Here is a 27812-nt window from a genome sequence, read left to right on the forward strand (position 1 = left end):
CCAGGGCACACAACTTTGTGCATTTCGCCCGGGACCAGGAGAGCCAGGATGCAAGAGCGATTGGATTTGCCCAGATCTCGGGTTTCCCACAGGTACAGAGTGCCATCGACTGCACTCATGTGGTGCTCAGATCTCTGTCACAACACATGGTCAACTATGTCAACCACAAGGGCTTCCACTCGCTGAATGTGCAGCTGGTGTGCGACCAGCAGAAACACATCTTGCAGGTCTACGCACGGTTTCCAGGGAGTGTCCATGACTGCTACATTCTCAATTGATCACAGTTCCCTGACATCTTCCAGGGTCTACAGAGGTTACAGAGATGGCTCTTTGGGGACAAGGGCTACCCGCAGAGGACATGGCTGATGACACCCATTCAGCAGCCTCAGACTGCAGCAAAGTAGAGCAGACCATTGGGATGCTGAAAGAGAGGTTCTGGTGCCTGTTGGAGCCCTGCAATATAGTCAACAGAGAGTGTCACACATCGTCGTTGCCTGCTGGGCCCTTTATAACCTAGCGCTGCAATGGGGAGAGGACCTGGCTGAATAGGAGATGCAGGAGCTGGAGGTCTCCTCCAATGAGGAGGACATCGACAGTGATGAGGATGAGGAGGTCCTCAAAAGCAACAATAATGGCGGTGAATCCATCGCACTGGCCAAACGAGGCAGGCACGCTCATAGCTGCTAGATTTGTGGAGGATGATGATGACATGCAGTGAGGACACTTCATTGCATCTATAAATGTTTGACTCCAGTCTGGCTTATGGCAACGCACATACCCTCTGTGAAAAGGCTCCTGTCATGGAGATGCAGTGGTGGCCGTAATAGTTGCTTGATTCCAGGAGGATGATGACAACATGCAGTGAGGACACTCCATAGATATGCACCCAGCCTCTGAGAATGTTTGACTCCTGTCTGGCTGAGGGCAGCTCACTTGTGCTCTGTGATCAGGGTCATATCATAGAGACGCAGCCGTGAAACTTTAAAAGCATCTCATCCTTTGTCCGCATTCAGCACCTGACTATCTCAGGACCACAACGTTACTGGTCACATATGCTGAAGAGATGGGGGCCAGCCCCACCTTAAAGGTGTTGAGAGCACACAGAGAGAATGATGTAACTCTGTGATGCCTGCCCACTACATTCTGGCAGCAATGACAAGCACCGCTGAGGTGCAGGTATCAGTAATGTGTCCAGTGAGTGTGAGGCCGGACCATCACTTTGGTCTGAAGGCTGCACAAAGCACATGGAAGAGGCCCTGGACTGAGACACCTGCCTTTATCTTGTGCATCTGAGTGACACGAACACTGCCCATCAGAACAAGGAGCCATAGGCAGGGAGACATTCTTGGGAATTTATTTACAATAGTGAACATTATGTACAAATGATTAACACCTGTGCCCGGGCTGTGCAACTACATCTTCTTGACTTTCCTAACCCTGTCGCTCCATCTTGATGCTCCTCCGACATCCACAGCAGAGGTGGAGACAGCCTGCTGACTGCTACGCCCTGTCTGTGATGACCTTGGCAGACGTCTTTTCTCTGGAAGGCCGAATCTTTGAGGGGCCCGGCCTGCTTTCGGGGTCCTGCTGCGTAGCAGTGGCACCCTCCTCAGCCTGAGGAGCTGGAGCTGCTGAGATCACAGGAATTTCGATGGGCCAGACACTCTTGGGGGTTAGAGCTGCTGCTCCTCCTCCCTAAGAGTGCCTGAGGGCCCCTGGCTGACTCCTCGAGGAGGAAGGGTAGCTGGAGTAAGATCGGGCTGCTCCGCACCCCTCTTGCGTACACACTGTTGGAAGCCAACTATGGCATCGGCAATGAAGTTCAGGAGTGACATCCTGGACCAAGGTCTCCATGGCGGCTGCCATCCTACCAGTGTTGGCCTTGGTGCATTGGCATGCCGGCGCTATCACCTCAGCCTGAAGGCAGACAGACTCTTCCATCAAACCTTAAGGTTGGACGGGCAGCATTAACAGTTACATTAATTACTTCCTTAATGGCCTTAATAGGCAGTTTAAATATCAGCGGGCGTGCAGCCGACTCTGGCATCCGCCCGCCAAACAAAACATCACGAGACAGTGCGATGGTGTCGGGACACACGCCCGGTGTTATCACGCATCATATTACACGTCGGCGTGTCGGGCCCACCCCCACACGCCAACTGAAAAATTCCGTGCATTGAGTTGCTGCAACAGTCCTATATTTCCCATTTGGGAATACACACAGTCACTGGAATGTCTGTACACCAGTTGACAAGTTTCTGCCTATACAAGACAAATCCTCTAAATTGGTTGGCATTGCAGATGCTTCTCTTCCTCCAGCTGCAAGGCCTGAATTGCGATAAGCAGCTATTCTACATCAACCAGCAAGGGAACCTCCTGCTTTCCGCTGTCTGTCTTCTATCAGAATCCAGGGAAGATATATGGAGCATGATCTCTTCTGCACAGGCTTGAGGGTATTTATGCTTCACAGCTTGAACTGTTTCTTGAAAGTTCCCTCCATTTTGTGTGCACACTTCTTTGTTTTCATTTTTCACAGGGAGATCCCTCCAGTGAGAAACTTTACCCCTGATGTGGACGAGTGCCCCCAGTGGATGGGTTTAAATTCAGGGATCCTTTCTGCCACCTTAGGGAGCCTAGAGCAGTGTACTGCACAGCACAGCAGTGTCTAGCAATTCATCATGCAACTGTGTCAATATTAATGTTGAAGGTTCATTCTGTGGTCAGGATAAGACAACTTTCCACATATACCTGTAATTGCCTGAGTTCGCAGCTCATTCCAACTGAGAAGTTGCTTCTCAAATTCTGAGTAAGTTTTTCACAAACAATGTTTGTCTTTGGCTACCGATGGGCATAACAAGCAGGTGAGAGGATCTCCTGCAGTAGTGGGGGAAGGGGGGTGCTGGCGGAGGGTCCTGCTCCTGAGCCTGACAAAACTTGCCACACATTAGCCCAGGATGCACAGAATATCAGAAAGGTTTGATCTCTGGTATTTGCCTGAGTGGCCATGGATAGGGCCCACAATGTTCCATGACACACAATTGTTGTATAATAAGTGCTGACACCCACTTTTAATTTGGGCAGGTGGCTATGTATCTCCACCCCCTGGAGAGGCTGCTTGAAGTTGTTTGTGGTGGCATTGGATTTGCATAATGCCATCCTATAAAACAGAGCATTAACCCAGCATACCCATCAATGTATAGTGCAAGTAGTTGTGTTATAGTTTAAAATGCTTTTGTTTTATGGTATTAGTACAAGATTCATTATATTGTCTCTCCTCTGTACCTCTTCAATTAGGTTATGGTTCCTCATCCCTCTGCTTTCCAAATGTTTTCAACAAAGCAAAGCAACACCCAGACTGTGATAAATTCCAGACCCAAGTCAGGAATACCTGGAGTAAGTCTTTATTTTAAGTTGTAATGTTTACTTATGTTCCTTTCATGATTCCGTCTGGTTAAGGACAAGATGTGACTGTAACAATTGGACTCCCAAGCTTGTAGAAAGCAAGCAGAAGAAATGAATGAGAGAAAAAGAAAAGCAGACGAATACTCCTCTTTATCATGGTAAAAGCAATTAGTATATTGTGGAGAATGGGCCTAAACAATAGACTGGGTTACACTGGCCACTACAGTATAAACTGCTTCCTGCTCCAGGGAGTCACTATACACTTTTACTGAGGTAACACATACACAGAGCTGGGAACTACAAAGCTCAACAACTGTTCTCACAGCATCAAAGACACGGAGCTACACCTCCTTCAGCTGTGTGAGGCACCTTTCAATATGCATACCTTAAAATACTGTAACTCCTTAAAATTCTAGATTTCTCCAGTATAGTATTAGTTTGAAGATCAAGCCACCTGCAAGGGAATAGTCTCCCTACTTGTCAGTTTGCTCTTTGTGTTATAATACAAGACAATAGAGAGAAATGTTTAAACGTTAGGTCTGGTGTCCTTTTGAACCAGTTCCATGCAGAATATTTTTGGAGCCAGATGTTCAAATTTTTACATGGCAACTTTTATATGAATTTATATTAAAAATATATTTGCCATGGACATGTGCAAGCAGACATTCCAAATCAATTAGTAACATTGTGATAAATTTATAATTGTCTCCAAAACTGAATGGCCCTATTTTTCCCTCGCTATGGGCACATTGGAAAATTGTGTTTACACTCGATGGGTGTATTAAGTGGATTGCACCTAAATTGTAATCCTCCATTAGCTAAGCTAAGTGTTCCGTTGTTGTGATGGGTTGCTGGGATCAGCTGAATACAAGGTAAAGGTTGACTTTGCCACAGGTGTTTGTCACATTACAACAGGTGCAAAAGAATGGCAGGCATGTACAGACAGAAGTGCAGAAACATTACTATGATCAGGGCAAGTATGTCCAAAAATTGACTTGGTGGTGTTTATTCAATACTAAATCAGAAGACATGTGGAACACCTTTCAAGACATAAATCTGAGCAGTTATGATGAATATGAAACTTAATATGAATGACCGTAAATTGATGAACAAAATAAAATCAGAAATAAAATGAAGAGAAAAGAGGTTCTTTACAAACCATGAAGAAAGCAAAGCAAATGATGTCACAAGGATGAATATGGGGTGCAGTGATTTTAACCCTTGTCATCCAGCAGAAACCAGGCAGGTGGACAGTTGAATTGCCCTGGGTAACTTACCAACTGGTGTGATTCTGAGGACGGGTCCAATGCTGTCAGGTGAAAGTTAGCATGAAAAGGATTGGAAAGCTGAAGAGGGCATCCAGGTGAACTTTTTAAAGAAAAGAAGACTTGCATTTCTAAAGCAACTTTTATGGCCTTAGGACCTTCCAAAGTGCTTTACAGACAATGAAGTACTTTTGAAGTACAGTCATTGTTACTGTAGGAAACACAGCAGCCAATTTGTGCACAGCACGGCCCCACAGACAGCAATGTGCTAATGAACATGTGAGCTGTTTTAGTGATATTAGTTGAGGGATAGATATTGTCCAGGACACCAGGGCGAACTCCCAGCTATTTTCTGAAATATTGGCATGGAGTCTTTTATGACCACCTGAGAGGGCAGACAGGCTTTAGTTTGACATCTCATGCAAAGATGGCACCTCCAAGAGTGCAGCTCTCCCCCTCAGTGTGGCACTGAAACATCAGCCTACATTTTGTGATCAAATTGCTGAACTGGGACTTCATAACTGGACCCATAAGCTTCTGATTCAGAGACGATAGTTCCACCAACTTAGCCATGGCTTTCCGCGATGGGGCCAGGAGGAACAGGAGTGCTCCCTCAGGAGCCGCAAGGAAAGTTTATGCTTCCTCCCCCAGAACTTCTGTTTCACAATACTGAATGCTGGGTGGGGAAGGAACCTTGGAAAGTGGACAAGATGGGACATAATGAAGCCAGATGGTTAAAATTGCCTTGTCCTTGGGTTGCTGTGGTTAGGCAGGGAACTAACTTAAACCAGCAGTTTCCCCGGTAGCAGTTAGAAGTACCCCCATGGAATATGCAGAGATATGTTAAAAGGAATTGAATGCAGGAGAGTGTGATGTATGTAAAGTATGGGTATGACAAATAGGTGATGCATGTACTCCATTAATGATATTGCAATGATTTAGGCCAAAATTGAAAGAGGCCTAAGAGTTTTAGCAGAATCAATGCTCAACACATCCAAACAAGCAGCTTCGGGCTTCTCGGTCCTGGCACATGTTGCAGCTGCATCGCTGCCTTTACACTTAAACTCAGGCGCTGACAAATGTCCACTGCCTAGATTTTTCAGCCTTGAAATAAAATGACAGAGAGATGATCATGTAGACACTTGTGAGACAGCAAATGAAACGGAAAAGTAGATCTAGAGTGTTACTTAAAGCTCAATTGTGAGAGAACGACAATGGGGCACAGGTTCATTCTAGCAAGAAGCAAAATTAGGACCAATGTCAGGAAGTTCCACTTCACACAAAGGATGATCAATATGTAGAATGGATTTCCATGTAAAGTAGTGGAAACAAGAACCATTTAAGGAAAAAATGAACTCCTGCAATAAGGAGAGGGCAGGTATTTCTGAATTTTAATAAATGAGAAACAAAGAGGAATGCTGACCTATATGCATGAATTGCTGATATGCTTTCCTATTGTGAGAAATTCAATGAGTACAGATGAAGTTTGAATTTGGTGGTAGCATAAAATGGCAATAAATAATCGAAACGTGTTTTGCACCTTGCCCAATATTCTATTAAAACATGTGCCAATTCGCTATCACTTGTTTTACATTATCGCCAAAGTGAAATTTCACTCACATAAACTCCATCATTACATTGGTTGGTAGTCTTCCACAGTGTTGCTTACAATGAATCAGAAGATAGTGTTTTGATATTGTACTGTTTAATATATGATGTATTATAATATCAGCTTCTGTGGCATTGCTCATTAACAACTTACATCTCACTTCCTGAAACTGTCCCTTTCCAGCTAGCTAATGCCTGTGGGTGTTCATATCCTTTCTGTCCCTCTCTCACATACACACACGTGCACACTCACACCGTTTCACTTTCGCTCTTTCTCACTTTCAATAGCTGTCATGCTCTCTCATCCTGGCATCTATCATTCTGCCTAACATTGTTTTATGTTAATCTTCTGTAACTATCTCCAATCCTCTGTCTTCCTCAAACATCTTCAGTTTTTCTCTGGGACATATATTTTATTACTGATGTACCCAACATCTGTCTCTCACTTCTTTCTAAAGGTCTGTGGTATGTAGAAGGATGGAAGACAACATATACTAGGTTGAAGATGAGGTGGAGTGAAAATGTTGTAGATATGCTGTTACAAGGGTAACTGAGAGAGAGTTTAACACTGACAATAAATGGTTGAAATTGGTGTACAGATGGAGTGGGAAAAGGGGTCACAAGCTGGGAAGGGTTTGGAGTGGGGAATGGACGTCTGGCAGCATTCAGGGTGGAGGGGAAAGGAATGAAAGTACTTGTGACATGAGGCTGGGAAGCACTGGAAACTATCTTCCTACTTAACTGTGACATTTTCTTTCTGCATGTCTTGCTGCTTATCATTCATCAAGCATTATTGAAGACTCAGGGGAACTATTGGCAAGTTTGTAGATGGTACATGTATATATAGCGTGTATTAACTTTAGATGAGAAAAATAGACTGCAAACAGGTCTAGATATAATGGAGAATGTCCCTATATCTTGCGAATGGATTTAATATGTATAAATGTAACATGATTATAAACTTGGATGGGGGCAGCACCACTTGTGCACTAAGCAGCTTTTGTTGAGTAGGAGAAGAACCCAGGAATTACACTCATGACCAGTGTTGAAAGGCTATTTTATAAAGAAATTGAATGTTAAGATGTATTGTTAGAACAATTAAATGTAAAACAAAAAATACTATTCTGATCCTGTAGTCACCTCACCTAGAATACCGTGCCCAGTTTTAGTACCCTCACATGATGGAGTGATCCAGAGGCCCTGACAAAGGTTTAGAGGAGGGTCGATGTCGATTATCAGAAAAAAACATCTGGTTCACTAATGCTCTTTAGAAAAGGAAATCTGCCAGCCTTACCTGGTCTGACTATATGTGACTCCAGACCCACAGCAATGTGGTTGACAATTAAATGCCCTCTGAAATAGCCTAGCAAGCCACTGAGCTGCATCAAACTGCTACAAAGTCAAAAAGAAAAGAAACCGGACAGACCACCCAGCATCGCTCTAGGCACTGGAATTGACAACAGTATACCCCGCCCTGTCAACCCTGAAAAGTCCTCTTTATTATCTTTTTAAAAAGTTATCCATTCATGGGATGTGGGCATCACTGGCTAGGCCAGCATTTATTGCCCATCCCTAACTATGCTTGAGAAGGTGGTGGTGAGCTTGTGCCAAAATTGGGAGAGCTGTTGCACAAACTGGTCAAGCAACAGCCTGACATAGTCATGCTCACCAAATCATAACTTACTATGTCCCAGACGCCACCATCACCATCCCTGGGTATGTCCTGTCCCACCAGCAGGACAGACCCACCAGAGGTAGTGGCACAGTGGTATACATTCAGGAGGGAGTTGCCCTGGAAGTCATCAACATTGACTCCAGACCCAATGAAGTCTCATGGCATTAAGTCAAACATGGGTAAGGAAACCTCCAGCTGATTACAGCGGGAATAGGGGAATGGGCCTGCCAGTCACTTGAAACTCTCCTGATTAGCTGTGGTGGTGGAAGAAGAATTTCCTATTTTCCCCTTTAAATTAACCAAAGGTACTTTCCATGGGTTTTTTTCACCTCCCTTAGAACAGTGTTTGGCTGCTGGGTGAATGGGGGTTGGGTAGATGGTGATGATAATGTGCCGTGGATGTGGTATGGAAAAAGGTTTGATGGACCAGCTGATCTTTATTCTTGTATGTTTGTCACAGGCATAAAAAGAGTCCAGAGATGATATGCACACTTTCACCCCCATCTGATAATGTTGACTTATGCTTGGTTATGGTTCCATGGCACAGATTGTCCTTCAGCATATCATCCAAGTGGTCATTCTTCAAGTGTGAGGCTGGCCATTGAAATGTCTCTTGTTCAGGTTTTCTTCTGTGCTCTCCTATAAGTACTTGGTCTCAGCTGAGATGCTATCCACAAGCTGAGACTGAGAGCTCAGTGTGATTCTAAAAAATGCACACGTGGATGTTCAGCATTAAGAAGATCAGCCCCAACTACAGTGCTCTCACATTGAATAACTTTGGACCCATTCATGAAAAGTGGCTACATTGCAAGGTTCTTGTGAAGAATTGGCCTGTGGAACCATGTTTAAGCAGAAGACAACCCCTTCAGAAAAAGAGAAAAGTGGCAAAAAATCTCTCCCGCTTTGTTGTTCCTCTCTCCTGCTGCAACTTAGTGTAATGTTTTGTGTGCCCTGTCAATAGGTTGGCTATCCTGAAGTTTACCTTTGAGTCTAATAGATCCAGCAGCTCTCAGATTCAACTCCTGATTTAATTAATCTCAACTGCAGTGGTGACAAGGCACCTACAGTTTGCCATGGCAAAGCTGGGTTCAAGGGGAAGGAGTGATCAGGAGAACAGGTTCCTGCACGAAATCACTGTCTCGTGACTCTTTCTAAAGAGCTTACCTACATGGATGTTGGAATAGGCTGTAATATTCTCCTTGGTAAAAATCGAAAGGATGTCCGGCATGTCAGAGCGGCCTTAATGTATTGGAAAATGTAAGTGAGTCATAGACATTATTTCAAGTGCTCATTGTTCAGTCATCTCCATTTGGTTGCCTCCCGTCTTCCAAATAGACAGTGACCTTGAGAGGACTGATATGACCAAACGGGAAGATGAGAAAAGGGTGTGAATGAGATGGAGGGATTTGTGACTTTGGGAATGATTTGTATTGGGGGCGGTGAGGGGGTTGAGGAGGGGGTGCCAGGGCAACAGTGGGTTTGGCCATAAAGTTTCAGGCACTTAAGTTATCTGAACTGTGCCAGGATGAGCCCATTGCAGGCTATTCTGGCAGCTGGGTGAGCGGCTGGAGGCACTCTGGACTCATCAGCTTCCTCCTACTCTTCTGAGAATGCAAAGTGTTCCTCACCTTCCTCATCCTGCAGCTCCAGTTCTCTTTGCAATGTCGCGCAAAGCCATCAGAACAATACAATTCTGCACATCTTTGCTGGTACATTCCGAAGGGCACCCCCAGATCAATCCTGACACCTGAATCACGTCTTCAACAATGCAATGGCTTGTTCAATTATCGACCTTGTGTTCATCCGGCTTTGGCTGTGGTTATCAGCCACTTCTTTACTGGATAAGGAACTCCCCAAAGAGCCACCTGCTCACTGTGCTTGGAGGTGCAAAGGCCTGTGGAAGGTGTGAATGGTGCAGACTGAAGACATCAAACCTTCCAGTGGCCACAAACCAGAAAGAAAGACTTGCATTTACATATCACCCTTCACACTGTCAGCTCATCTCAAAGTGCTTTCTAACCAATTAAATACTTTTGACGTATAGTCACTGTTGTAATGTAGGAAGTGCAGCTGCTAATTTGTGCACAACAAATTCCCACAAACAGCAGTATAATAGTGACAAGAAAACCCATTCTTGTGATGTTCACTGAGGGATAAATACTGGCCAGAACTGTGCTTCGAAATAGTGCCATGGATTCATATACACCCATCTGAGAGAGGAGGCAGGGCTCTAGCTAAATGTCTCAAAAGGAAGACAGCATATCCAAACTGTAAGCCTAGATTTTTGTGCTCATGTGGGATTTGAACACATAACCTTCTGATTTAGAGGTAGAAGTGCCACTAACTGAGTCACAGTCTGAACATTGATGAATGGGATTCCTTTTGAATGGCAAAGACTGTTGATCTGAGGGCTTGCAGATTGCCAGAAGTGTGCTGCCAATGGGCTAAAACTTATTCACATAGCAACGCTTCAATGCAGTGCTATGTAGACTATGTTGATTCCCCAGGGACAGACAGCATCGCTAGCTGCTACCTGTGTTGCCTGCATGAGTTTCTCCTTTAATATCAATGAAGAAACTCTGTGTGAGCTGTGCAGGTAGCAGCCTGTGGTACTGTCTGCTCCTGGGGAGTCAACATTAGTAAGACATTGAAGCAGAACTACACAAACACATTTTTAGCCCTATGACTCCCTGTAAATGGGGGAATCCAGTCACAGCCACAAATCTAAGAACCCTGGGTTCTGAATGTCCTCATCTATAGCAAAATGGATGTAAGTGACAGACCTGGCAAACATGGCATCAGTCACTTGGGAGATTCACCTGTGGGCAACAGATTATGAAATCCTGCAAATGTCGCCATTGGATCCCTGGAAGGAGCCAGTGGTGAAGGAACTCAGGGCTGTGGTGACCTTACTGGCTACTGGCAATGCTTGCCCACTTGGTCCATTGGGAAAGAGATCTCATTCCTGGAGGTTGCATATTTCAGCAGATATGACCTGCGTGAAAGTTTGAGCCTCCTAGGACACTGTTGTTCAGTCACATTGAGAAATCTAATCGTCTGCCTGTTTACCCTGTGCCAGGGGAATCCCTTCCTTCGAGCTGGAGCTCTGGGTCTATCCCTTCTCTCCTGAGGAGAAGACAGCTGATAGTGACGCTCCTGCTGCTCTTGATGTTGTTGGTGCTGTTGTTGCTGCTCCTCCTGTTCCTCATCAGAGGTCCAAGATCGAGTTGTATATGGTGTTCCCATGCTGCAGTGAAGGTTGACAGCAAGCAAGTGCAGATCAGGGTGAGTAAAGTCCAAGGTCGGCAAAATGACATCCAGATGTTAGCAATCACCTGTAAAGTAGTGAAAGCACACTTGCAGAACAAGTCCTGTAAGCATAAGCCTTTCACTTAGGTAGGAAAGCAGCTGTACAGTTTCAGCCTTTAAAGGTCTTCTAGCCTGTCAATTTCACAGAAGCATCAATCCTCACCTTATTGACCATGGTGAGTTTCACACAGCTTCAGAAACCTGTGTGCTGGCTGTTAAAACCAGAATGCTGGCTTAAATTCACTATTAGCTGCCTGTTAGCACACTTAAATTAGAGATCCGACATCTCCACGGGTGTTTCCCGTGCGCTTCTGAATGTGCCACAGTAAAAGCAGGAAGCGAGAGGGATCAAGCCGGGTTTCTGACATGCCAGCATTTTTCTGGATTTAACCTTTGTCAGCAGCTGAACCTGTGCCTTGCCGATTAAAACTTTGCAGTGTCTATTGGAATCATGTCCCTGAAATTTTTGTTTTCATTCATTCATGGGATGTGGGCTTCACTGGCTGGGCCAGCATTTATTGCCCATCCCCAATTACCCTTGAGGTGGTGGTGAGCTGCCTTCTTGAACCACTACAGTCCATCTGGTGTAGGTACACCCACAGTGCTGTTAGGGAGGGAGTTCCAGGATTTTGACCCAGTGACAGTGAAGGAACGATGATATATTTCCAAGTCAGGGCGGTGAGTGGCTTGTAGGGGAACTTCCAGGTGGCGGTGTTCCCATGTATCTGGTGCCCTAGTCCTTCTCGGTGGTACTGGTTGTAGGTTTGGAAGGTGCTGTCTAAGGAGGCTTGGTGAGTCCCTGCAGTGCATCTTATAGATGGTACACACTGTTGCTACTGTGCATTAGTGGCGGAGGAAGTGAATGTTCGTGGATGCCAATCAAGCAGATTACTTTGTCCTGGAGGGTGTCAAGCTTCTTGAGTGTTGTGGGAGCTGCACTCATCCAGGCAAGTGGGGAGTATTCCATCACACTCCTGACTTGTGCCTTGTAGATGGTGGACAGGCTTTGGGGAGTCAGGAGGTGAGTTACTCACTGCAGGATTCTTAGCCTCTGACCTGCTCTTGTGGCCACAGTATTTATATGGCTATTTCAGTTCAGTTTCTGCTCAATAGTAACCCCCCCCAGAATGTAGATAGCAGCTAATTCAGTGTACGTCAAGGTTTAAACCTGGGATCTTCCTGAATGCGTGGCCTGGCTATTCACAAGATGAATTCTCTGAGCCACCAGGGGGATGCATTCACCAATTCTTGGCACTTCAGTCTCGGGCAAACCGCTTACGCTAGCTCATGCAGTAACTGCCTCACTTACATAATTGCTACAAGGTACAGGTTAAAAATCTACTTCGCACAAGATATTCGCCAACTTATTTGCTAAAAGCAGCTGAGACCATAATGGCGAAAGCAGTGTTAGCTGACAGTCAAGAAACAAAGCGCTTAACGATGAGAGAGCACAGAAGAGAATTCAAGAGCTGCAGATTGATTGAAGTAAGTGAATACAGCCAAAAAATAGATGCAGTCAGCTAATAGCTGATATTTTGAAACCAGTCTTGGAGGTTGAAACTCAATCTCAAGAGTATCCAGCACACCTTAGTGTAAATTGCATGGGAAACTTCACCTACACTTGTAAATTCATCTTCTGATATCTGGCACTTGTTTGGAGACGGTCATCAGATAAATAATCTGCTACCCTGAGGACGCAAAAAATTAGCTTTTCCTGAAACACTCAGTGAGAGCCGGGCAGGATGAAGGAATGTCTCTCTGGTGTAGCTTCCACGTAACCCAACACTGATGATAAGCTTTCCACCATTTGCCAAGTCCAAGTACTAAGCAAGAGGAAGAGGGAGATGGATTTGGAGCAAGTGGAGAGAGGGGAGCAATGGGGGAAGATCCTAAAGTTTGACTGTTTGTTTTGCTGATAATTAAACTCATTGTGCTTGTTAATTACTAAGTCACCCCTGAAAGTCTGGTGAGTCAAATCACAACTGGTGGTGTACTAAGCCATACATATACATGAAAAGTCATCGTAGTCCTAGAGGACCATAGGCTGTTCTCTCATTAGACAGAGATGACTGGTGCTGAGCTTAACCTGAAGGTCACCACACCTCAGGTGAGGAGTGAGGTTGAGAAGGCGGGGCCTTCATGGATGACCTCACCCGGTACAGGAATCAAACCGACCTTGTTGGCATCACTCTACACCACAAACCAACCGTCTAGCCAACTATTCTAACCAACCCCCTGCTCAGCCTTTTGGCTAAGATCAAGTGTGGTATCTGTTCCTAGCAGTTTAATATCTGATACGTCCCCTATCTGGCGGCCAAATACTAAATTGAATTTTCGATCAGGGAGATAGAACAGGGGCTTGCTCCTTCCACTCCAAGCATCAACCTGGTATTGCAGTGCTTCCAGGAATGGTGCAGCTTCCCCTCATACATATACATAGTGAGAAGGTCGCAGATTCAGTTACTGTTCTGTGCTGAGGTGGCTGATCTCAGCTGCAGCAGCAGTTGGAACGGTATTACCAACACCTCCTGGGCGCTCCAGAAGAGTTAAAATCTCCAGGGTTGCCATTTCTGATACTGGGCATCTGGTGAAAATAGAGTCCGGCTTGGGTAGGTTGGAAAGCATGGCCTTACATTGTTTAGCATGGGCACTTTGGGAGGTACTCACTTGCCTATGGAACCATACTCCAGCATTAATCACTCTTAGAAATGGGGAGAAAAAGAACAAAAACATTTCAATGTTACACACAAACAATAGTGATAGTACATTAACAGGCACATAGAGAACATAAACCCTGCCCTTTAGCAAACTAATTCATGCATTTACAACAGATCTAACATCTTGTTTCACCTACACAACCACATGCTGTGCCATATCATGGTACTGTGCATTCACAATGCTACTTTCAACTTCCTGTCAGATGTTTCCTGTTTTGAGGTTAATAGTAGATGTCTGCAACTGTAGCACCAGCAATAATGGCAGATGTTATTTATAAATGTTACACATCGCACTCAATGGTCTAGTGATGAAAGATCCAAATTCTGTCAGTCTCCCAATGGCTGTGGCATGGCTTTTTGCAAGTCTCAGTCATTTGTTAGGTTTAACAGGGTTCCAGAAATACATCTGACCCCTGTCAGTCTACCAGCAGCTGCTTATGCACTCTTTGAAGATGCTAGTAATCTGATGAAAGATGCATCTGATCTCTGTCAGTCTTTAGGTATGTATGTCTGCTTTAATAGCCTCATCAGCCTTCACAGGTGTGGATACGGTGCTAGGTATGCATCTTATGGCTGTGAATCTATTGGTGGGGCAGTGATTTAAGATATGTATCTATCCCTGGAGACATATGGAAGGGGAGGGAATAGTGGATATATCCATAATTCCAGTGATTTGGAACGGCTTCCCAATTCAATTCAAACTTTATTGTCCATTCAGAAATTCATTGAGAATACAAAAATCAAAGAGAATTGAATACAGTGTAAAACCTAATTTGCAATGATACAATGCTGCAACAAAATCAAGGCATTCACACATTAATGAGAGAGTAGTCTGCACTTTTCTGTTTATCAGAATTGCTTACAAGGTGCCACAACTGTCCAAGCCGACTGTTACTTATCCTACTTATCATCTGCCAGACAGACTCTCCTCCCACCTATACCACATGTATTGATCAGGTCTACATTCTCCCACCTATACCACATGTATTGATCAGGTCTACATTCTCCCACCTATACCACATGTATTGATCAGGTCTACATTCTCCCATCTATCCCACATGTATTGATCAGATCTACATTTTCCCACCTATACCATATGTATCGATCAGGTCTACATTCTTCCACCTATACCACATGTATTGATCAGGTCTACATTCTCCCACTTGCACCACATATATTGATCAGAACCTTTTGCTTTCTCAGCCTTATTCCCTCCAAACAGCTGTCCGCCCAATTTACTTTCCTGGGTGCCATGTTAGCTGATATTTTAAATATCTTCTTCTCCTTAGGTGCTGTTCACCTCCCTTTCAGATCAGCTGCCAGCAGCCATCTCCTCAGAAAACAGCCTTGTCCCCCACTGTCCATGCAGCCTACCATCCAATCTCCAACCTCCCTTTTCTATGCAAACTCCTTGATCACATTACTGCCTCCCAAATTCTTGCCCAGCTCTCTTGAAGCTTTGGGCTGGATTTTACAGGGGCATGTATTCCCTGTCCCCTCCCAACCAAATAGTCCATAGTCACCCACCCACCCGAAGCTCAGCTGCCCCATAGCAATATTATGCTGGGGCAACTTTAATTGAGTCAGAGTGGGACTTCCGTCCATATCTGGGAGGAAGTTCTGCCCTGGAGAGCTGTCGGCCAATCTGATTGGCCAGCAGCTCTGTAGTCCCAGCAGTGCCAGGACCGAGTAGCGGCCACCGCTGGGACCATAAGCAGTCCCCAAAGAAGTGTCATGGATCCCAGACTTGAGGTAAGTCTAGGGATTTTGGACAGGCCTGGCAAGCAGACTCCAGTGAGGGAGGGAGGGCCTTGGGGGTTGTGTTTTAGAGGGTGGGGGGGACTTAAAGGCAGGGGTTCAAATCATGGGGAGGGGAGCAGGTGCCTCCAATAGGTGGGTCCGGAGGCATCTATGGAGAGAAACAGAGTTAATGTTTCAGGTCAATGGTCTTTCATCAGACCTGAAGAAATATAGAGAGGCAAGAGTTTTTAAGCCAATAGAGGGGAGTGGCAGGAAGATCAGAAGGGAAGGTCTGAGTAATGGAAGGGGTCATCAATAGTGCTATCAAGAAGCACTTGCTTAACAATAACCTCCTCGCTAATGCCCAGTTTGGGTTTCGCCAGGGCCACTCAGCTCCTGACCTCATTACAGCCTTGGTTCAAACATGGACAAAAGAGCTGAACTCCTGAGGTGAGGTGAGAGTGACTGCCCTTGACATCAAGGCAGCAAGTGACTGAGTGACATCAAGGAGCCCTAACAAAACTGAAGTTAATCAGAATCAGGGGGAAAACCCTCCACTGTTTGGAGTCATACCTAGCACAAAGGAAGATGATTGTGGTTGTCGGAGGTCAATTATCTCAGTTCCAGGACATCACTGCAGAAGTTCCTCAGTGTAGCGTCCTCAGCCCAACCATCTTCAGCTATTTCATCAATGACCTTCCTTCAACCATAAGGACCGAAGTGGGGATGTTCACTGATGATTGCACAATGTTCAGCATCATTCGTGACTCCTCAGATACTGAAGCAGCCCATGTCAAAATGCAGCAAGACCTGGACAATGTCCAGGCTTGGGCTGACAAGTGGCAAGTAACATTTGCGCCACACAAGTGCCAGGCAATGACCATCTCCAATAAGAGAAAATCTAACTATTGCCCCTTGACGTTTAATGGCACTACCATCATTGAATCCTCCACTATCAACATCCTGGGGGTTACCATTGACCAGAAACTGAACTGGACTAGCCATATAAATACTGTGGCTACAAGAGCAGGTCAGAGACTAGGAATCCTGCGAAAAGTAACTTACCTCCTGACTCCCGAAGTTCCCCTCCAAGCCACTCACCATCCTGACTTGGAAATATATCACTGTTCCTTCACTGTCGCTGGGTCAAAATCCTGGAACACCCTTCCTAACAGCACTGTGGGTGTACCCACACCACATGGACTGCAGCAGTTCAAGAAGGCAGCTCACTGCCACCTTCTCAAGGGCAGCTAGGGATGGACAATAAATGCTGGCCCAGCCAGCAAAGCCCACATCTCATGAATGAATAAGAAAAATGATAGGGTGGAGGGCAGGAGAGATTAACTAACAAAATATTTCATGGTGCAAAAGCCAATGGAGAGGTAATGGATATAGCAAAGAAACAAAGGTTGTGTCCTTTGAGGCGTGAATGGTTATATAGCAGCCATCTGAACACAGCATGAAGGGATAAAGAAAAAAACAAGCCAGCAAAAAGAAAACCTCAAAAAAAACACAGAACAAGATGGGGACAGAGGTAATGATCTAAAGTTGTTGAACTCAATGTTGAGTCCAGAAGGCATGAAAGTGCTGAGACGAAAGGTGAGCTGCTGTTCCTCGAGCTTGCGTTGAGCTTGATTGGAACACTGTAGCAGGCCATGGACAGAAAGTTCAGGCTGGGAGCAAGGTGGAGAATTAAAATGATAAGCAACAGGAAGCTCAGAGTCATGCTTACGGACTGAATGGTGGTGTTCTGCAAAGCAGTCACCCAATCTGCGTTTGATCTTCCCATTGTAGAGGAGACCACATCATGAACAGTGAATACAATATAATAAATTGAGAGAAGTACAAGTAAATTGCTGTTTCACTTAAGGAGTGTTTGGGGCCTTAGATGGTGAGAAGGGAGGAGGTGAAAGGAGGGGTGTTGCATCTCCTACCCTTGCGCAGAAAGGTGCCATGGGGAAGGAAGAGGGTGTAAGGGGTGACTGAGAAGTGGACCAGGGTGTCACAGAGGAAACAGTCCCTTCGGAATGCTGAAAGGGGAGGGCAGGGGAGGATGTATTTGGCGGTAGCATCGTGCTGGAGCCGACAGGAAGGGATGAGGATGATCCATTGAATACGGAGGCTGGTGGTGTGGAAGGTAAGGATGAAGGGAACCCTACCATGGTTCTGGGAGTGAAGGGAAGGAGCAGAAGTACGTGAAATAGATTGGATATGGTGGAGGACCCTGTCAACCACTCTGGGTGGGAATCCTTGCATGAGGAAAAGGGAAGACAAATCAGAAGTGCTGGTGTGGCAAGTTGCATCATCAGAACAGATGCGACAGAGCCAGAGAAACTGGGAGAGTGAAATAGAATCCTTTACAGGAAGCAGGGTGTGAGGAAGTATAGTCAAGATAGATGTGGGAATCTGTGGGTTTGTTGTGAATTTTAACTATAGCCTATCTCCAGAAATGGAGACAAAGAAGTTGAGGAAGGGAAGGGAGTCAGTGATGAAGCAGGTGAAGGTGAGAGAAGGTTGGAAACTGGAAACTAAGTCAATGAAATATTCCAGTTCATGGTGAGAGCAGGAGGTGGCAGTGATCCTCAATGTATCGGGAAAAGAGATGAGGGAGGGGGCCTGAGTAGCTGGAATAATGAATGTTCATATACGTATTGGTCAGGTCAGGCTCTTCTGCTAAGCTATACCACTTGTATTTGAGGCCTAGATTCTCCTACCAGTTACCTGCATTGATCACATCTAACCTCTCTTTATACTGACCAAGTTGAGGTTGTTCTACTTACCCTATGTATATTAACCAAGTCTAGGCTAACTTACCTACACTACTTGTATTGATCAGGTCAGGCTCTCCAGCTATGTGCACATGTACTGACATTTCCATACTTATACAACTTTTTCAAATAGTGCATTCCAGATCTTAACAAACCTGAGTATGAAGAAAGTAATCCTCATTTCCTTTCAAATTCCTTTTGTAATTCTGTTAAATCTGTGAGCTCTGGTTAGTGATCCACTTGCCAGAGGAAGCAGTTTCTCCTACTTGCTTTATCAAAATCTTTCAGAATTTTGAAATTAAGTCTCTCCTTATCCTTCTTGGCTCGAAGGAGAACAATTGCAGCTTTTACAATCTCTCCTCATAACTGAAGTCTCTGAACCCTGGTATCATCTGGAAAACCTCTGTACCCTCTCCAAGACTTTGTCATTCTCCTTAAAGTTTGGTGGCCAGAATTGTACATAATACTCTAGCTGAAGCCTAACCGGTGATTTGTAAAGGCAGATGAATTTCCTTGTTTTTGTATTCAATGGCATGTTTCTTCTTTTTCTTAACATAAGAAATAGGAGCAGGATTAGGCCATTTGTCCTCTCAAACCTGCCTCGCCATTCAATGAGATCATGGCTGATCTGCCCCAGGCCTCAACTCCTCTTTTGTGCCAGCTCCTCATAGCCCTCAACTTCCCAATATTTCAAAAATCTATCTACCTCTTCTTTAAATATTTTCAGTGATCTAGCCTCACAACTCTCTGGGGTAGAGAATTCCAGACATTCTCTGAGAGGATAAATTCTTTCGCATCTCAGTTTTAAATGAGTGCCCCCTTATTCTGTAACTATGTCCCCTAGTTCAAGATTCCCACACTAGTGGAAACATCTTCTCAACATCTACCCTGTCAAGCCCCTTCAGAATCTTGTACGTTTCAATAAGATCACCCCTCATTCTTCTAAACTTCAAGGCCTAACCTGTTTAGCCGTTGTTGATAAATCAACCCCTTCATCCCAGGAATCAGCCTAGTGAATCTCTTTTGAACTGCCTCCAATGCCAGTATATCCTTTCTTAAACATGGGGACCACAACTGCACACAGTACACCAGGTGTGGCCTCACCAACATCCTGTACAGTTGTAACAAGACTTCCCTATTTTTTAAACTCCAACCGCCTAGCAATACAGGCCAAAATTCCATTTGCCTTCTTAATTACTTGCTGCACCTGCATGCTAACGTTTTGTGTTTCATGCACAAGAACACCCAGATCCCTCTGTGCTGCACTTTTTCTCTCTCCATTTAAATAATAGCCTGCCTTTTGATTCTTTCTGCCAAAGTGCTTGACCTCACACATTCCTACATTAAACTGCCAATTTTTTTGCCCACTCACTCAACCTATCTATATCCCCTTGCAGATTCCTTATGTCCTCATCACAACATGCCTTCCCCCCTATTTTTGTATCAACAGCAAATTTGGATGCATTACATTCTGCCCCCTCCTCCAAGTCATTAATATAGATAGTAAATAATTGAGGCCCTTGGACTGATCCTTGTGGCACTCTGCTAGTTACATCTTTCCAACCTGAAAAAGACCCATTAATCCTGACTCTCTGTCTTCTGTGTGTTAACCAATCCTCATTCCATGCTTATACATTACCGCCAATACCGTGAGCTCCTGTTTTGTGCAATAACCTTTTATGTGGCACCTTATTGAATGCCTTCTGGAAATCCAAAAACACTACACCTATCGGTTCCCCTTTATCAACTCTGCTTGTTATATCCTCAAAGAACTCTAGCAAATTTGTCAAACATGATTTCCCTTTCACAAAACCATGTTGACTCTGTTTGATTGCATTAAGCTTTTCTAAATGTCCTGCTGTTTCTTCCTTAATAATGGACTCTAGCATTTTCCCAACAACAGATGTTAGGCTAACTGGCCTATAGTTTCCTGCTTTTTGTCTCCCTTCTTGGTTCTTTTCCCACATCTAGAGATGCATGAGGCAGACAAAGCACATGCTTATGTCTGAATGGCCTATTTACAAAGCCAAATATCCTATACAATTTCTTAACCACATTATCAACTTGTCTTGCTATCCTCAAAGATTTGTGAATATATACCCACCCCTCAAAATTTAGATTATACTGCTTCTTCATGTTGTTCCTCCAAAGGTGCATCACTTCACACTTATTCACATTAGATTGCATCTGCCATGTACATGCCAATTTCAGCAGTCTGTCTATGTCCTGTTAAGATCTACTACCATCCTGCCCCCATTTACTACATTGCCAACTTTGGTATCATCCGCAAGTTTGAAACTGCACTTCCTATACCCAAGTCTATTTCATTTTTCTATAACAAGGAAAATAATAGTGCTAATACCAACCCCTGGGGGGCCCCATTACATATTTCTCACCAGTTAAAGAAACATTCACCACTACTGCTTACCTCCTATCCCTTAGTCAATTACATACCCAAGTTATCATCTTTCCTTTAATGTCACCATCTTCTATATTCTGAATAAGTCTAGTTATGTGATATTTTATCACATTCCTTTTGAAAGGCCATGTATGTGTCCTCTGCACTACTTTCATCAACCCTATTACTTCATCAAAGAACTCAGTCGTGTTAGTCAGACACGATTTACTTTAACAAATCTGTGCTGGTGATCCCTTATTATCTCCTTCAAGTGCAAGTTAATTTTGTCCTTGATAATGGTCTCAAGTAGTTTTCCCACCACTTATGTCAGATCGACTGTTAGCTCTATCTATGTTGTGTGCTCCATTCTATTCCATGAGTGCTCTGCCTGAAGGCAACTTCTTGGCACATTGTCTGCTGATGCTTCATCCTGAGTCATTTTTATTGGCATTTTTTTTTTGGTCAGTGGTGGTTTGCCATTGCCTTCCACTGTCAGGGGCTGGACGAGGAGGCAGATTTATGGAAATTAATTCAGAAATTCCAGGATTTTCAATGTTCTGAATGTACCATATTGAATTTATCTGCATGTTTCTGGCTCTGAGGCTTGCTGGAATTCAGCAACTTAATTTATGGTAGCTAATAATGAAGGTGACTATTAAACTGCAAACCAAGCTTTTTTCCTTCACTTCCCCAAGTGTCCAGCTTGCTGTGGGCACTGACTTTTTTTGTTACTGGTTTCCCCTCTTATTGCATTGAGTGGTTTAGGCCAACTTGAGCTTTTGATGTATAAGTGCATATTAATAACTTCAAACATCAGAACAACTGACTATTAAATTATAGCTCATTAATGTATAGCTACAAAAGCAATGACAGAAAAGTAGAATTATAGGTCCAGAATTTGCTGGAGTGGGGGCATCTCTTGGTGTGCACTGAGATTTGAATTATATTTCCTCATCCTTCAACTGCAGTTATTTTTGCATGGCCAATTTCTGGAAGTACGAATTGATAATGGTTCAGCAGGTCATCTGGGACCTTGGTCAATACATGGTTAACGATTGAAATTTAACGGCTGAGAAGGAAATAGGGTGAATTAGAGTCAAATTAGATACAGAAAAACAAAGAAAGTTGGAAAAAAAAGATTAGGTTAAGAGAGTGGGAAAACAGACAAAAAAGAAAAATAAGAATTTAAAAAATCTCTTTCGGAACAATTTATTACCTGTAGGAGTGAGATTCACTTTTCTTATTCATTCAAAACATGTGGGCTTCACTGGCTAGGCCAGCATTTATTGCCCATCCCTAAAAGCCCTTGAGAAGGTGGTGTTGAGCTGCCTCTTGAACCGCTGCAGTTCATGTGGTGTAGGTACACCCACAGTGCTGTTAGGGAGGGAGTTCCAGGACTTTGACCCAGCGACAGTGAAGGAACAGCTATATATTTCCAAATCAGGATGGTGAGTGACTTGGAGAGGAACTTCCAGGTGGCGGTGTTCCCATGTGTCTGCTGCCCTTGTCCTTCTAGATGGTAGTGGTCGTGGGTTTGGAAGGTGCTGTCTAAGGAGCCTTGGAGAGTTTCCACTTTCCGCGTCTCCAACATTGAGTGATATGTTATCAGGGTCCTTATGCCATGAAATAGCAATCCTAACTTGCTGTGGTGAGTTTAATTCATATTTAAGGTGGAAGTCCAGCAGATTCATGGAAGTCATGGGAGATTAATGCCAGGCTCCCATCTTTGCAATGCTCATGGAGGTACAACACAAAACATGCATTAATTTATGACAATTTCCCACTTACAGGATTGCTCTTCCTCACCACAAATTTCTGTGTTGGTCTCACACACAAACAATAGAGTGTGCCATTAACTTGCCATTTCTTTCAAGCAAATTCTGGCCAATAATTTTAACATGAACAATGGGCTACAATTGCCACTGCAGCTCCCTGATGCCCCATTGTAATGCTGGTGAAAGCCTCAGAGAAATGACCATTTATACTGGGCAGAATTTTGCTGTTGGTGAGCAGGGGGCGGGGCCTGCTCGCCGACACGTAAAATGATGCGGGATGATGTTGGGCGGAACCCCCGATGTCATCCCGCCCCATTTAAATTTTCAGGAAGGCGGGGGCGCAGAAAAATCAGCTGCGGGCCCGTCAACTTGTCAATGGCCAATTGAGGCCATTGACAGGATCATTTAAACAATTAAAGGACCTGCCCGTCCACCCTTAAGGTTGGTAGGAGGCCAGGAGCCCTGGCGGGCAATATAAAAAACATGAAACCTCGTCCACTGGCGGGATGAGGTTTCATGCAGGGTTTCAAAAATTTTAATAAAGTTATTATGTAAATTATGAACATGTCCCATCTCATGTGACATTGTCACGTGAGGGGGACATGTTAGGAAATTTTTTTTTTATTTTTAATATTTTTCAACATGGGAGCGATCTCCCTGAGGCAGCACTTAGCCTCAGGGAGATGTGCGCTCTTTTGTGCGCATGCGCGAAAGGCGCAGTCTTGCTTTTGGGGAATCCCCCCGCCCACACAGGAAGTGCATAGCGCTTCCCGCTGGACGTCACGCTGGGTGGGCCTTAATTGGCCCGCCTATGTAAAATGGCGGCATGGCCCGCTTCTCCGGTGGGGATCGGCTCCCTGCCCGCCGGAGATTGGGTTGGGCCCGCCTGCCTGACAGGCAGAAAGTTCTGCCCACTGTTTCTCTGCTGAATTTACAGCGGGATGTAAGGATATCACTGTGGAAATTCTATCCACGTGATAGCTTTGAGCTTTTAACACATTCACCATTATATGCAACACCACAGATCCCAATCACAGTCCCAGGATTTATGGAGAGGGAAGCTTTGCGGCTTAGTATTTAAATACACCAGTTGTAGTTTTTGTGGACCATATAAAACTAGGGAGGCCTAAGATTTCATTTCAAGCATCTACTGAGTTAGCCAATCTCAGCTTCAGTCACAATAGAGCTGCTGTAAATAGCCTGACTGCCCCTGGGCTACAGAGGTGGGGTACGAGCCTGAGTTTTCATTTCTGATCTCTATCCAATGATCCACACTGAAAGAGCATATACATGGTTGTCATGTGAGGGCAGGCCTGGGCTCAGTAATGGTGACCCATCCCTGATGCAATTTATCCTTTTAAACCACATGGGGAAGGCAACTACTAATTGTTTTCTGGGATAATTGCTTCAGTGGCATTTTTTTTTAAATTACAAGTATGCTTAATGTTTACACAGTATTTTCTCATATTTACTTTGATTCTACCAATTTATTAGATGAAAAGCCTTAAAAAGATGCAACAGAAACCTCATCACAGAGAGCAGTATCTTGACAAGCTGTATCAGATGTACAGGCGCTCCTTTGCCAATATGGCAGAAGCCCAAAGGTAAGTCTTTGTTTTTATTGTTCTTCTAATGCAAATCAAATGATATGCCATTACACTTTCTTGTGTCCCACTTTTCTCTTGCTCTTTCTCTGTATTTAATGAACAGGAAATTAAAAAAACAGGAATCTTCTTAGTCTTGTCATTGAGTGCTCTGATTTTAAATAATCTGTAGGCATTTACTTTCCTTTATTGAAAATTCATACAACAGTGTCAGTGCACTAACATCAAACTACCTATATGTGCAGTGGATTCTGAAAGACTAAGCAGGCGTTGATATGGTTCATGCTCCAGAACCATGAACTGCAGTACCTGATCTGGAATTTGGACTATAAATTCTTTTCGTCACATGGATGAATGGTCACAGTAAAATTGAAGCTGGCCGTCTGCGAGAGAAAGTCAGCCACCAATTCAGTTCTGTCTTTATTAGCATTTGAATCAGGCTGAGGGAGTTGTTTTGCTTTAGAAGAGAAATGTGTCCTTTGTTGTAACAATTAAAGCCAAGGTCATTTTCCCGTTCCCCTTTATCAGCTAAAATGGACATGGAAATGACAATAAAGAAGAAAGTTTGTTCTACTGACTGAAATGTAAATGTAAGCTTTGTTCAAGTGAATCAAGCTCACCGTCTTGCCATTTAATGTAAATTTATTCATTTCAGCTACGTATGCTTGGGGATCTTTAATTCTGTGGCAGCAGTTCCATGCGCTCGCTTATCTAGATATTAGAAGAGATGGACTTGTACACAGAATGCTGGTTTGCTTCGAGATTTTAACAATCTTTTTGAAACAAAATGCAGCACAAACAGCTATGATTCACATTGCTGCTACTGGAAATGAGCATGTTCAAATGTCAGCTGAGGGTCGAATTGGGCTCAGCAGTGATGTCCCCCCGAGCTGGACATCGTGCTGGCACACACAGCCAGGGTTCACAGATGAATTCTGGATACATAAATAAGGTACCGTAAGTTGGCCACTTCCCCATGCATGGATCTAAGCCCAATGAAGGAAGCAGCATCATCAGGATAGCAGGAGAAGGGACTGTGGGGGTGGAGGTTGGGGGGGGGGGGGTGGTGGTGGGGTGGGGGTGAATGTGCAAGAATATAGAAACTTTATGAATTGTTCTTAATTATAGGCATGTTATCAGGGCTAACAACAGGGCTATCTTCTATATCTTATATTACCATTGTACAGATTTACAATCCAAGGATCTCCTTTATTTCACTGTCTCCACATAAAAATTAATTTGGGCCTTTTAAATATTCTTCTGATATCTTAAATGATATTTAACAGTTCTCTGTTTCTTGTACAATGATCAAGAGAACAGTTCAGGGAGCCAGCTCTTAGGTCCTTCATCTCTGCTCTGAAACTGCCCACATGAGCAGACCAGGGTGACTTTGCATATTGTTCAATCCTCCCAATTTATTTTCCCACTGTGTTGTTACAAACATCAGGAACTCAGTGGGTTGAGGATTGTTGGCACAAAGCCATGTTTTACTGTCCTATGACAACAAGATCAAACTTGCTGCATCATCATGCCACCTTAGTCTAATTTTGTAGCTCAAGAATTGACTCCCTAAATTGTTTCACCTTTCCCATTTCTCTCTTATCCTGTAACACCTTCCTTAAAAGCATTCCTAAGTGGAGTGAAACAGCAGCACTGAATCTTACCACTGGCGATATCTGCTACTTCTGACTACGCTTTTGGTCACCTGTCCTAACGACCCTGGTTTGGCTCAGTGTCAATTTTGGTTTAATTACACTCCTTTGGAGCACCTTGTATGTTTCACTACATTAAAGACCCAATATAAATGCTAGGTATTGTTGGTAAGTAAACACCTATGCATTCCAGTATAGATGCAAAAGATACTTTTAAGCGCCAGAACACTCATGGAGTGGAAATCAGTCGGATTGCCATTCCATAGCTTCTTACTTACTTTAGTCAGGAGCTGCGCCTTCCTCATCCGACCCTCCGACCCAGGCCGGGTGAGAAAAGTGCAGTGCAGCTGTTTAGGAAGCCTCTCTGTCGTATGCAGTAGAGTCAGGGGCTTTGAAGCCGCGCCCCTTTTTTTACAAGACTAGCTGTTGTAAAGCAGGTAGGTTTAAATGTGGGTTGGAGTTGGGGGTGCTGGGGTCAAGTGGTCATTGGGGAGATGGTCGGGAAAGGAGTCTGGGGTTGGGGGATAGTCAGGGGGGTCGTGAGGGTAATAAGCAGGTGAGGGTCAGGAGGGTAGCTGTTGGGGACGGGGGAGGGGCGTTGGAGGTGTCAGTATGATAGTTACCCAGGAGTTAGGAGTGGTTTTGATTCTTCTAACTTTTCCTGAGTAACCATTCTGGCAAGACAGTTAGAACCATCCGAAGTCTCCGATTTAAATCGGAGTATCAGATGGTTCCCAGTGCAGGGTAATTGGCCAACTGAAATCTGAACTTCCCAGGCAATTGCCATGTAATCCTTACATGGGGACTTCCAGGGGGGTCACCCAGCGCATCTTCTGGGGTACCTCCGGCTAACGACGCTCCAGAGGTCAGAAGTTTCCCTTTTTCCATGTCAGTACAAAGGAGATAAATGTGTGTTTGTTTATCACTGGTCTAATTTAATTTAGTTTCAACTTAGATCAAAATGTATTAAACTAACATATACTGCACTTAAAGAGACTAACTGCAAGGTTAAACTGAAGGCTAAAGTGTACGACACAGGTTGTTTGAATTTTAAATATTTAGCAACAGTGAACTCTTTTAATGCTTTCTATTGGCTACAAATATCACTGCACATTGCTTTTATGCACTGACATTATGGAACCAGCAGATATTGTTGCATACGTCAGGTGCTAAAGGTTAATTGGACAAGAGTAAATCAAAAACTGGCCACACTTGTACATTCATTAAAGAAACATGAGAAAGCTTCATTTCGATGATGCTTTATATCAGTATGTACAGTCTATTTGATAAGATATAAACACATCAGTTTTATTTAAAATTTGTTTTTCTCTGTTGGGTGCTACATTGAACAGACTGCTTGAGAGAAGTGGCCACTTCATGGAGTTTGAAGAGCCCAGCATCCAAGATTTTGTAAGTAATCCAACCTCTTAAACTGCACTGTTTGCCATATCAGGATCCACATCCATAACGCCCACATATGCATTCATTTTACATTAAATCATTTGTAACTGCTATCAGTGCCATAATTTAAATGAATCTGAACAATAGTTTTAACCGTGCCTAACAGTTCCACGTATGCTCATTACATGATCATTTGTTACACAAATAACATCAAGATGTCCAAACTTTAATGGAGACTTGGGAATTATCTAATTCTTGCAGAATCATATTCCTTTTCAGCTTCCAGTGTCGCTTTTTATTGAAGCATATGGTGTTAAAGATTGTTTTATAATAATGATTACAATACAACTTTAAAAAATCTGTATAGAAATGTGGGGATTTCTCTAACTGTGTGTGGAGTGAAAATTGCTCAGTGTGTAGTGATGCTATAAATGCATTGGTGACAATTTCTCCCACTTGATCTTTGGAACAAAACCATGGAGTAAAATTATGAAAAAA

The 27812-nt window shown here is 44.0% G+C and overlaps 1 protein-coding gene and 1 non-coding gene across 5 annotated transcripts in view; both read left to right on the top strand.

Annotated features, from left to right (window-relative positions):
• Window positions 1–27812, top strand: part of LOC144689633 (uncharacterized) — a 188791-nt gene that overhangs the window by 138258 nt on the left and 22721 nt on the right. For 3 of the 4 annotated variants that reach the window (XM_078556874.1, XM_078556877.1, XM_078556876.1), the window contains 3 exons: window positions 3295–3393; window positions 24152–24261; window positions 27266–27323. In XM_078556874.1, coding sequence (XP_078413000.1) covers window positions 3295–3393; window positions 24152–24261; window positions 27266–27323 — 267 coding nt within the window. The remainder of the gene's footprint in view (window positions 1–3294; window positions 3394–24151; window positions 24262–27265; window positions 27324–27812) is intronic. The other variant, XM_078556875.1, reaches the window with a different exon arrangement.
• Window positions 13491–13681, top strand: LOC144690234 (U2 spliceosomal RNA). The gene has a single exon (XR_013578826.1). It is a non-coding gene; the product is annotated as a U2 spliceosomal RNA (small nuclear RNA).

This window comes from Cetorhinus maximus, chromosome 14 (genome assembly GCF_964194155.1).
Source record: "Cetorhinus maximus chromosome 14, sCetMax3.hap1.1, whole genome shotgun sequence".
Lineage (NCBI taxonomy): Eukaryota > Metazoa > Chordata > Chondrichthyes > Lamniformes > Cetorhinidae > Cetorhinus > Cetorhinus maximus.